General features: G+C 34.3%; 1 protein-coding gene across 1 annotated transcript; it reads left to right on the forward strand.

Moving 5' to 3' along the window:
• Nucleotides 1-311: 311 nt before the first annotated feature.
• On the forward strand, nt 312-9,529 carry ND-B17 (NADH dehydrogenase (ubiquinone) B17 subunit). The gene is made up of 3 exons (XM_088223589.1): nt 312-667; nt 5,029-5,130; nt 9,178-9,529. Exons 1-3 carry the CDS (start codon nt 419-421, stop codon nt 9,316-9,318), a joined length of 492 nt encoding a protein of 163 aa, XP_088079715.1. The 5' UTR covers nt 312-418; the 3' UTR covers nt 9,319-9,529.
• The last annotated feature ends 3,384 nt before the right edge of the window (nt 9,530-12,913 follow it).

Here is a 12,913-nt window from a genome sequence, read left to right on the forward strand (position 1 = left end):
AAGGTAAAAATAATATATCTGATTGTATTGTTACCTGAGTGGAAGGTTATGGATAAACTAACATACAAATTAAATAAACTAATTAATACTTATATTAATTATTCACAACACTAAATAAAATTATTTTGACACGGATTACACTAAATTAATACGTTATTATCTACAAATCACTTTTATAAATGCGAAAAATATACGACAAATGACAAACACATCCGCCACCTTTTGTTAGTCATAGACAAAATCCTATATGCCACTCACAGACTACAAATATGCCACTGCGATATTTCGGACGTGTTTCGGACATTTCGATTGGCTTTGGTTAAGGTCGTGGGATTCGGTTGATCTGTGGATTCGTTATTGCAATTATTTAGTGAAATATTTTGTTTTTATTCGGTGGGTTAGAAGTATATTCTTCGACATGACACAATCTCATACTGGTGGCGTTAAGCCTATGATGCTTGGGACCAGGTTGGTCAATGAACGAGAGCGTTTGATGGGCATGACAGATGAAGAGCGAGCCTGGAGAAAGCAATACTTAAAGGACCAAGAACTGACTCCACAAGAGCCAGTGTTTGTTCCAGAATATTGGAGAGGCCGAATCAATCCCATCCGTAGATTTTACCGTTGGCCGTTAGACAAGGTTTTCTACGCCTTGGCCCCAGTTGTGGTAATAATATATATTTTTTTTAATATTACATAATTGGTTTTCATCGTTTGTATACAATTAGCAAAACAGAATGAATTTTTATAAGTCGTGCGATTTCTTCAATACTTTTTGTGTACTGTCCGATTGGGTAGTATAAAAAGTGATGAATATATGTTTTTATTTCTATGTTCAATACTTGCATCAACAGTGTTCCCGCAATAAAATTATTTTACAACTTTAGATTGGCTCATGTTTTACGTGGCGTTTCAATAAAACATTTTCATACCTAATGTATTTCTTCATCAATAAGATAAAATATGATATTATCCGGTAAAAGTTCATATACATCAAAACCTCCATACATATATCATTCCTCGAATAATCGTTTCCCCGTGTGGGTCATTTATTTCTTCTAACTCTGAATTATTTTCATACAAACACAAAAATAGATCGCATCAATCGTTTCTTTATCCACCATTTTACTGCATTAATAGTTTGAATTACGCTGCGTGATTTACATATTTTTATATATTCTCTAAATTTTTGACGTCACTAGTAACAATGCCCGAAACATTAGAGATAGAGAGAGAATAACAGTTTTCTTCTGCTGTCGGCGCCGAAGAGGATTTGCCATCTGTACCTTCATTTTCAGAAGCATGCTCAATCTTCGAAAGATTAAAAACTTTCTACTATACAACATTCAATAAATTTTGCTGAAAAAAATGTCATTTGCCAAGCCGAAAATATACTGTTGACTTACGGAAATAAAACAGCCAAAAAATAAATGTCGAAAGATTATTTCCAATGCAATAAAGTCCAATTTTATATTGTTTCTTACTAATTTTTATTTAAATGTATTTATTTACACCTGAAACTTATATCCTTTTTAGAATTTTAACTTTCTAATCGGGATCAGGAGGGCAGTATCTTTACCCAATTGTATCTCCTTCTGTATAGACCTCTTATTTCCACATTCATAGTTTATTTCAATAGGTCCCTTTATAAACGATAGATAGAGGTTTCCCTGTATTGAATTAAAAATGTGAGAACAACAGGGTTTAAAAATATTTGATTGGAATAAGATTTCTAACAATTTGAGTTAATATTTTTCTCCTTCACCTTTTAAGAGATTCTAAGATCTGTGTTACAGAAAACTAATTATAAGTAATTTAACAAAATATTAGCAGCAGGTGTTGTACCAGATGAATGGAGAGTGAGTATAACTATGCCTGTATTTAAAAAAGGGCCGAAGAAAAATTCTGAAAATTATAGAGGAATTTCTTTATTGTGTACAACCCTTTAATTATTTACAAGTATACTTACAACGTGGCTTGAGCCAAAGATTACCAATAAAGAGGAACGACAGGGTTTTCGACAAAATTGATCCTCTACAGGCGCAATTTTCATTCTAAGACAGATAAAGGAAAAAGCAATAGAAAATAATAAAGTTGCATACATATGTTTTGTAGACTTGACTAAGGCGTTCGACGGGGTGTTGCTAAAAGATATTATAAGAAAACTGCTAGAGAAGGGAATATCCAATACAATAGTAAAGACTTTTTAAGATCTCTATACCAACTGCAAAACAAATATTAAAGTTTATAATGAATTTTTCAAGGAAATTCCAGCTAGTAATGGTATTAGGCAGGGAGATAGTCTGAGCCCTTTTTGTTTAATCTTATAATGGATGAAATTATAGAAGAGGTGACTGGCTCAGGCTGGGTTACCAAATAAAACTATTGATATGATGTGCTATGCAGATGATGCAGCCATAATAGCCGAATCTGAGGATGACCTACAAAGAATGCTGTATATATTCCACCTAGTATCACAAAGGCTAAACATGTCAATTTCAGTCAGCAAAACAAAAAGTCTCTCACAATAATCAGACAACCTATAAGGTGTAAGCAAGCTGACTATTGACAACAAGCCAGTGAAACAGGTCCGATAACAGGTCAACAGTGCATTAACTGTGTCGGGGTGTCTGAGGAATGTACTATGGAGAAATAAGGATATGCGTACTGATAGTAAGGTCAGAATATACAAGACATGTGTGAGACCCGTCATGACGTATGACACTGTTCGTACCAAAGGGCTACTCGGAACTGCTGAAATGAAGGTGTTAAGGTCCATTACTGGAAACACGTTCCGAGACCGAATCTGTAATACTGTAATTAGAGATACGTGTGAAATGGAAGATATCGTACAATGGAGCAGATCCAGAATAGGATACTGGAGGGACCATGTGGGCAGAATGAGCAGCGACATACTCGTGTACACTGCAGCCAACGCAGCCTTACACTTCAGATGCCAGTCCAGTATTGCAGTATAGACTCACCTTTTTATTTAATATTACATGTCAACCTTCTAAAAAATCAAACTTGGTACCTCAAGCACGGTAGACGAACACGCCAACCACTACACTATGAGGTAGACTTATCTCTACTTGATATCCTTATTCAGGATTTTTACCTAAGAGCAGCCATCGAGTCGAAAACACTGGTCCAAGATTCTGGCTGTATTTTACAGACATAACTGTATTCTTAATTCGCCCGGACACAGAGAATTACTAACTTTAATCTAATTATTGTTATTTAAGTATTAATGAATCTTTTTTTTTTTTTACCATTTAATGATGTTTTTTTTGTCAAATAGATATTTGAAATAATTAATAAGTTATCAAGTGCGTATTTTAAATACACATTTATAAAAAAAGGTTTTACAAAATAAACAACACAAAATTATAAAAAGGGTTATTTTTGCAAAGATGACATTATTAAAAATTTCAACTGCTCCTGTTGTGATTTACTGTGTAAGGCATTAGCGTAGGTACATAAAAAAAGAATCATATCGTCTATGTAGAACGAAAGGTAAAGAATATTTGTTTTGTTTACTCATACCAGTGCGCTTAGGTGTCTCGAAATTTGCTTCGAAAGGAACAAAAATCACCAAAGAGGGGAGGGTATGAATGTGTGTCTTATCCTTTGCTGTATGCGTGCGTCTGTGTGTACGCACTTCTTGAACATTTAAAGAAATGCAAGGTTTGCTTGCAGCGTTTGCTGATTAGCTGACCAAAATGTGAACATGAAACTAACTCATGTTGAAGAACAAATAGCGCGATATTATAAATAGTTTGATGGTTTAACTCAGTGATTTTAGGCAAGGAATGCCTACATTGCTTCTATAGACGGATAGTCACTGGTATATTTTTTATATTCTAAATATTATTACTAAGGGGGTGGTGCCTATAACAATCATATAATAAAGGTCAGAAAAGATAAAATAATTTTAGTAGCGAAGAAAACTATTCAATATTTGGAAGATCTTTATATGCATTTACTTGTTAAAGTACTGCCTCCATGTAAAAATAAAAAAGAAGTCGCAATCTTTTTTCATATGACAGCAATATTTTGGAACAATTGAAGTTTATGCCCTTCTTATTTATTTATTTAATAAACGCCCAGAGGGCTCTTACAATATACAGGTAAAAGTACATAAAGTATTATAGAAAATAACAAAAATAAAATCATAACTATTACACTTACCATGTAATTCATTCTAAAAAGAAAAAGAAAATAAAGTGAAGATGAATAGAGAAACATATTAAAAAGGGGAGAATTGAGGGGATGGCCATTCGATGGATAGGATACCTAATTTAATAGCAGCAGGAGTGGTGTGGAGCAAATCCAACAGCTCAGTATAATTATTAGCTGTTCTGTGGATGCGTGCCAGGGGAAAATAGTGGGTGAAGTTTAACCTATTGTACTCACACTGGGACATGTGTTGGAGTCTGGTGGTCCTTGTGGGTACACAAAAGTTTATCAAGGACAGTAATTTTGGGCAATCTATTATGGTGCATATCACTTTGTGCATTAGAGTGAGGTCAGCAATTGTCCTTCTGGTAGAGAGCAATGGTAACCTCAACTCAGACATCAAAGTTAGGTAGCAAATTCCATTTATGGTTTTACCGTTTTTAAACTGTATGTAGCGTCAAAACTTCCGCTGAACTCTTTCCAAGTTAAAAGAGTTGCAGTTGTACAAAGGGCCGCAGACTGACGATGCATATTCCAGTTGTGATCGGACCAGAGCACAATACAGAGATTTTATAGAAACGATGCTACTAAAATTTGACGTATTCCGGATAATGAAACCCAGCATCTGCATAGCTTTATTAGCGATTGTCATTCTATGGTGCGTAAAGGTTAGCTTTTCATCAAAAGTTACCCCGAGATCTCTGATTTGTGGGACAGTAGTTATTAAAGTGTCGTTAATATGACAACTGTGTTTTGAAGTTTACTTATTAAGCACCCAGAGGGCTCTTATAATAAACAGTATAAATGTACATAATGTCTGATAATTAAAAAAAAAATATATATTTCTAGGGTGAATCAAAGGCAGCCCACATCCGTTACATGGCTGGTAAAACTATACTTTTTGGGGTTGCTATATACTCTATCGCATACTACTTCAAATATAATTGCAATGTAAGTACTTGCTTTTGTACAATTTAATTAGGTAAAGTATGTAATTTAAATTTGAAATATTGTGTAATATTATTTATCTGACAATGGCATTCAATGCAGTTGAAATTATTTATAAAAAATATATACGAGTATTTGAATCTATTTCATCTTACTACTGGTGTGTTCTAGCCAGTATCGAGTTTTTAAAATTTATTTTATTTACATATTTATCAATATTACGTGTGCTTAATAATATTGATGGTTTATCTATTTAAAAAAATACTTCGAAACGTTAATCTGCTGTATTATTATTCTCTCAACTTATGTCTTTACACCATTTTGAATTTCCTTTAACGATATGTAGGTATATTAAATTACCTCAAGTATGTCAAAGCTTAAAAATCCGTAAAAAAAATCACTAATAAAATAAACTATCCAAATTATTTTTTTTATGCTAAACTGCAACAATTAATATCATTAATTTCATGTTATTCTTGTATATTCACATTATTTTTATGTTTATGCCATTGACCAATTAATACATACATGCGCCCTGATCCCTCAAAAATGATGACACTTAACTGATGCCTAATGCTTACAACTTACAAAACACTCGCATCAAGGCCATGGAGAAAATTAAATTTAGAACATTTTAAATCCGAACTTCTGACATCGTTGATTGGTCCGGACATTGACCGTCGCTCAAACGACGTCGATCAATTGGTTGGGTTGTACAATGAGGTACTATCTAACCTGATAGACAAACATGCACCATTTACTACGAAAACTATTCGAAAAAGGAAATCTGATGCATGGTTTGACGAAAATTGTCGACTCAAAAAGAAAGAGCTAAGACGTCTAGAACGCAAATACAGAAACACACTGTCAACTTCGGACCGATCAATATGGTTAGATATGCAAGCCTCTTATAGGACATTTATAAAAGAAATAAAATCTAGTTTCTGGTGTACAAAAATCAATGAACAGAAAAAGTCTCCAAAACAACTCTGGCGAAGCCTTCAATCTGTTCGTGGTGACTGTATAGCAGAGACATCTAACACAAGCGCTACTGCCACTGATTTTGCCGACTTTTTTACAAATAAAGTCGAAAAAATCAGACTGGCGTGTAGTTCAGCGAAAAAACCTGTAATTTTAGATAATGCCCTTCAAAAATTCAGTCAATTTGAACCAACGTCTATAAATGAGGTTAAAAGGATTGTTGCGGCATTACCCAACAAACAATGTATATTAGATCCGATGCCAACATGGCTTTTGAAAAAATGCATTAACGTATTAGCTCCATTTTTAACAGATTTATTTAATACATCCATGGAGCGCAGCATTGTTCCGAGAGCCATAAAAAAAGCAAATGTAACTCCACTTTTAAAAAGTTCTCAACTAGATGTGGAAGATCTTTCCAGTTTTCGCCCTATTTCAAATCTTCCCATCGTATCAAAAATACTAGAAAAAATAGTTTCTCACAGGCTCGTTAACTATATCGAGCGGAATTCTTTATTTTCGGTAAGGCAATCGGCATACCGACGTTTTCATTCCACGGAGACGGGAGTGATAAGAGTACTGTCTGACATTATAACGTCGGTGGACTCTGGTAATCTGGTGTTGATGGCTCTTCTGGACATGAGCGCTGCATTTGATACTGTAGACCATAATATTTTGCTTGAACGTCTGGAGAAAACTTATGGTATCCGTGATCAGGCACATATGTGGTTCAGTTCATATCTTAATAAAAGAGAATATGCAGTCGTGTTCCAGGGTAAAAGCTCAACCAACTTTCGAGTGTCTACAGGAGTGCCTCAAGGGTCAGTACTCGGACCACTTCTCTATCTCCTTTACACTAAAGATATAGAGAACATTATCAAAGAATGTGGATTGTGGTCGCACTGCTATGCAGATGATACGCAGATTTATTTTTATTGCAAACCAGGCGAGAGAAGTGTGCTTGTCAATTTAATTGATGGATGCATCAAGAAAATAGGAAACTGGATGGCTGAAAACAGACTAACATTAAACCCATCAAAAACTGAACAACTGTGGGTGGCTTCAGCCAGACGACAGAATTTGATCCAGGATACGGCTCTACCCAATGTAGGGAGTGCCGTTTTACCCACCGTTAAACTACTGGGAGTTTTACTCAATTCTGACCTATCTCTTGACGCTCAAATAAGTAGAACGATAAGTTCATGCTTCTACCAGCTGAGACAAATTAAATGCATACGCAAAAATTTGCCGGTTGATGCCGCCCGTCAATTAATAAATGCGTTTGTAGTGTCTAGAGTCGATTATTGTAATGGTATCTATGCTGGTCTACCAATGAACAAAATGACTCGCCTACAATCTGTATTGAATGCCGCAGCGAGACTTATTTTCGGAATCTCTAAGTTCAGTCATATCACTCCACTACTTCGGGAACTACACTGGCTACGTTTTCCACAGAGGGTCGAATACAAACTCTGTTGGCTTATGTATAAGTCACTGCACAACTCGGCTCCGGAATATCTAAGGGAACTATGCATTCCAGATGAACTAGCTGACAGGCGTCTCACGCTTAGATCAGCTACGTCTACGGCGAGAGGAAAAGTTATTATACCTCTACGCAAACAGCGCACTAAATTTGGTGAGCGCGCATTTGCGGTCGCAGGCCCTATGGCATGGAATGCTCTCCCAGCAGAGGTGCGAGGCTGTGAAAGTGAAGTGATGTTTCGGAAAAAACTTAAAACCCACTTGTTCTCTAAATCATTTGAATAAATCCGTAGCACGTGACAACAAAATAAATTATTTTAATTAAATTACAAATTTAAAAGCTTCAATTAAATTAACTTAACAATAGAATCATAATGTAAAGCGCCCTTGAGGTATTTTATTACGAAAATGGCGCTATATAAGTTATCCACAATAAATGCGTATTTAGTTGTTCTTCGACCACCAGCCAGGGGTGACCTGAAATCGAAACCACTCTGAATCGAAACCAAAATGCCTGCTTGTGTCATGAAAGCGTGTAAAAACCTCTTGGATAAAGATTGTAAAAAGATTTATGTAACTTTATATTGGTAAATATTTGTTTATGAGTGATTAACAAACCTTAAAAAAATTCATATTCATTTTTTTTTTGTAAACCTCAAAACTACGCCTACGCCTTACTTCAGGAGGTAATCTTCAAAAATGGTCATTGTTAAAATTGAGTAAATGTGATTTTTAGTTTCTGAAGTTTCCATATTGAAGCAGAACAGTAAGGGACTTGACCAAATTTGAAATTTAGCAATTTAAAAACGTTCATTTTTTTTTGCAAATAGAATATTAATACATTTGAAGAAAAGGCTATGGATGCTCTAAAATAAATGTACAAAAATATTCTGAAAGAAAAAAAACTAATTTTGGACTTGGATCTCTTGACTTAGAGGGGTGCACTGATAGAAATACATTTTAAAAATAGAATAATGTGAGTTAATATTATTTTTGTGTTCCTCAAAACCCAGTGAAAATAAATAAATGGGTCGAAATTATAAGGAATTTAAGAAAAGAATTTGTTTGGGATTTATCTAAAACTAATGTTGATTTTAAACATTAAAATACAAACTATAAACCAAAAATGGGTATCCTCCAATTGTTGGTAGTATTTGCATGCTCGTTGAATGCGGCCCTGGTATAAATAAACAAACTCCTTAACTATAGATGTGTTTTCGTTTCGCTACTTTTAAAGCGTATATTAATTGATCGGTGGTTTGTGTACATTTTGTTATTCATTATACTTTTTGTTTTTGTTGTTTATATGCTTATTATAATTTGTAAATGCAAGTAACTTCTTTTCGGCAGATGTTGTCGGATGTTGTCATGTTTTGGTAAAAGGCCCGAATAAAGAAAGAAAAAGAAAAAAACTTCAGCAATTAAAAAATTGCTCCCACAAAACTTTTAAAATCTAAAAATAAAAGCACAGCAACATAACTCTATTTGTGTATTTAATAATTATTTATTATAATTTAAAAATGTTTTGTGCAATTTTTCAATTTTTAAAAAATCTTTGCTTGCTCTCAATGCTTATTTTATCCTCAGGACTGGACAAAAGCTGGAGGAATGAAAGTTTCCATGTCTAGATCTACAACTTTACCAAATAGAAGAGAATTTCCCGTTGTATCCGATAGATCCAAGCCCTCTGATTACTGCGATAGGGGCTTCAAGAACTCTCCCATATAAATTTACAGAAGTAAAACAGCGGGCTTCTAAGATCACTAATCTAACGAAGTATGCATTTCTGCCATCTGTTATATGATAACCTTCGATGCATGCACTTAACTAATTGGAAGATCTTACAAATGTTAACAACTTGGCAGTCCATTTGTAATCACCCTGTTAATAGAAATTTGTATTTATTTAGTTTATAAAATAAATGTGTTATATGAAGAAATATTGTTTTATTTTATACTTACAAAAAGTAATAAATTCTGGTAATAATCCTTTATTTTTAATATATTTAGTTTCTCTACTGTCATTTTATTTTATTTTATTTGGGAAATCAACAGTTCTACATACATATTTATAGTAAACAAACAGATATAGTGTATAAACTCAGAACTAATAACAGATTTCCACAAAGTTAGTAAAGAAAATATATTAAATAAATACATATAAGTTTATACATTTAAAAATGTTATTTTCATGTACTCGTAAATATTTTTCAATGGTCAAAGAAATTTGTATATTTTTTTAAGAACAGTAAGTTATTGTAAATTGGGTGGGAGTAGGACAAGAATGCTTGAAGAGAGGATAAGGAGGGGAAGGGAGATGTACATATTTATTATTATAATGTCTACTAAGTTACATAATGCATTTTTAGTGTAAATTTTAAATCTGACAGAGTGATGTTTGTGTAATCTATATCTATTTGTTGATGGAAATGCGTTTTAACTACTACTTTTTAATTTTTTTACTACTACCTAACTTCTACTACCATCACACCATTTCTCCGTAGGGGTAGGCAGATAGAATGGACGGCCACACGTTTATCCTGGCATACATTCCTAGCTTCTTCCACATTCATGCATCTTGTCATACATGCCCTTCGGTTCTGTCTGCTTTTGACATGACCAGACTTAAGATTTTGGTTTATCTGATCATGCCACGTCTTCCTTGGTCGTCCTCGTCTCACGTTACCGTTAATTTTCGCCATATATACTTGTTTTACCATTCTTTCGTTGTCCATTCGTTCTATGTGATCAAACCATCTCAGAGACCCTTTCTTAATCTTATCAATTATACTCAACTCATATTTACACTCTCGCCTGATTTCATCATTCGTAACCCTGTCATACATTGATTTCCCACACATTCGTCTAAGAGATCGTATTTCAACCGCGTTCACTCAGCTTTCATCCTTCCTCTACCAGTTCCATGTTTCACTTCCATACATAGGTATTGGGACTAAAACTCCGTTGTGCACTGCCAGTTTAGCTTCGATTGACATATTCTTATTAGCAATTACTGTGCTTAGTGCTCCGTTCATTTTGTTGCCCGCATTCACTCTTTTCAACATGCTTCTCAGATACACAAATTCTTCTACTTGTTTGAGACATTCGTTGTTTACATTTATTATGCAGTCAGTAACCTCACTATCCCTTTCAAATACCATCACTTTTGACTTACTTTCGTTCATTGCCAATTCGCTCTCCAGGCATACATCATACATTCTAGAGACTATTTGTTGCAAATCATTCTTGCTGCTTGCTAACAGAACTGCAGTATCAGCATACGACAAGCAGCTTACTGAAAAATTATCAATTTTTGCTCCAATACCCATACATTCTATCTCTTTCATACAGTTGTTCATGTATAGATTAAACAACCATGGTGACATTACACATCCCTGTTTCACGCCTTTTGAAATCGCAAACCAAGATGTAAATCCCCCATTAACTCTTACACACGCTGAACTTTCCTCATAGAGAGATGACACTGCATGTATGTTTATCGTTTACTCCATAATTTTCCAACACGCTCCACAATTTCATTCTATCTACTTTATCATATGCTTTTTGCAAATCGACAAATGCACAGAATAGTTTCTGACTTTTTGCCAAAAACTTCTCCGTTAGCATTCACAGCGCAAAAATTTGACTCATAAAGGCTCCTTGCACGTCCCACACCTTATCTTTCGTCACCTTTCTTACTTTCTCGATTATAATTTTCCCATACAGTTTACCGACAGAACTCAGAAGACTGATTGCCCTATAGTTCCCACATTCCACACGAGATCCCTTTCCCTTATATAAAGGCATGACAACTGCCCTCCTCCAATCCAAAGGCGTATGTCCTTTCTTTAGGCAGAGATTGAAAAGTCTGTGCAGTCATGTGCCCACGATTTGGCCACCACTCCTCAGATATTCCACAGCGACCTTATCATACCCAACGGCTTTTCCATTTTTCATACTTTTCAGCGCACTCTTTATTTCTACCTTATTATCTCACATGAACTATAATCACTCTTATATTCCCCTGCACAACTAAGCTGTTGCTCAGGGACACTTTCAGTACTTTCGTATACTTCCATAAAGTATTCCATCCATCTCTCTTTCACTCCTTCGTCATTCGGCCATCTTTTGATTGAATTACTTTTATGTTTCCATTTTCGGAGGAGTTCTTTGCCTTTTCACGCTGCGTTTTAATTCATCATCATTCCCTTTGCGCACCTAATGGTGCATAGAGCACTGCGTTGGTACACCAATTGCAGTGTATCTTGATCATTTTTGTTACATGGAGGTGATATGATCAGTCTTACGCTTCAAGTACCAGTCTAGGGACTATGAAATATTTATGTGTTGAAACACCTTTTAAAATAAATATTTTATGTCATCAATGTCGGGAATCGAACCCCAGGCCTCTTGAATGGTAGTCAAATGCGCTGACCATCACACTTGATGTTGAAAAATTGTTTTTTTAAGAGTAGTAAGTAGATATATAATAAATATTGAGTTATTTTACTAAACCAATCCTTGTTGATTTATCTTTCCTTCTGCATGCCAATGGCGTTTATCTTATTGATCCAATAATATTATTATTTAAATGTAAAACAACTAAAAACCATAATTAAACTTTTAAAAATGGGAGAAATAATACTTTTTTTCTCCATCATTTATCTAATCTTCAATAAACTTTGATTATGTGTGCGTAACAAAAAGCTTTCATATAAGTCGTGCAAATGTGGGTGCTTACACAAGCAAAAATGTTATGTTTATTTGGTTTACCGACAAGCACTAACACATTAACATAGGATTATTAAACATTTGACGGCACTGTAAATACATTTACCAGATTCATGACCTGTAATTTATTGTTATTATTTATTCATTTAATATTTTAATGTTGAAAAAAATGCAAGATTTTGTTATTATGTATTCCTCGTAGGCTGGTTTATTTATTTATCGAAGTGTTACTCAAAATTAATGTGGTTTATACAGATTTATAAGTAAACATATAAGTATAAAATCTCATTGCACAAAGTGAAAAATGATTTTGATAATAATATATTTATTTATTCATTATAAAACACAAAAATGAATGTGTCCCCACTAAGATGTATCATTAAATACTGTATCATTCGCCATTTTTAACATATTTAAATATGCACATTTTTTTAATTTTTCATCCATTGATTTTTGTGGAGTAAAAGAGCTAAAAGGTTAAAAGGTATGTGAGATGGTTCCATCAATCAATTTTTTTTCAACCTGTGAGTCGCGACCCCCAGGGGGGTTGAGGTCGCAAGCAAGGTGAAAATAAAAAACAAGGGCTTTAGGGC

Source organism: Micrasema longulum, unplaced genomic scaffold (genome assembly GCF_059751315.1).
Source record: "Micrasema longulum isolate JH-2025_06_02 unplaced genomic scaffold, ASM5975131v1 h1tg000243l, whole genome shotgun sequence".
Taxonomy (NCBI): Eukaryota; Metazoa; Arthropoda; class Insecta; order Trichoptera; family Brachycentridae; genus Micrasema; species Micrasema longulum.

Excerpts from the sequence above, each read along its gene's own strand:
- ND-B17 (XM_088223589.1), top strand. The coding sequence starts at position 419 with ATGACACAATCTCATACTGGTGGCGTTAAGCCTATGATGCTTGGGACC. Across the intron at positions 668-5,028 it reads ACGCCTTGGCCCCAGTTGTG|GGTGAATCAAAGGCAGCCCA; the intron begins GTAATAATATAT and ends ATATATTTCTAG. Across the intron at positions 5,131-9,177 it reads ACTTCAAATATAATTGCAAT|GACTGGACAAAAGCTGGAGG; the intron begins GTAAGTACTTGC and ends TTTTATCCTCAG.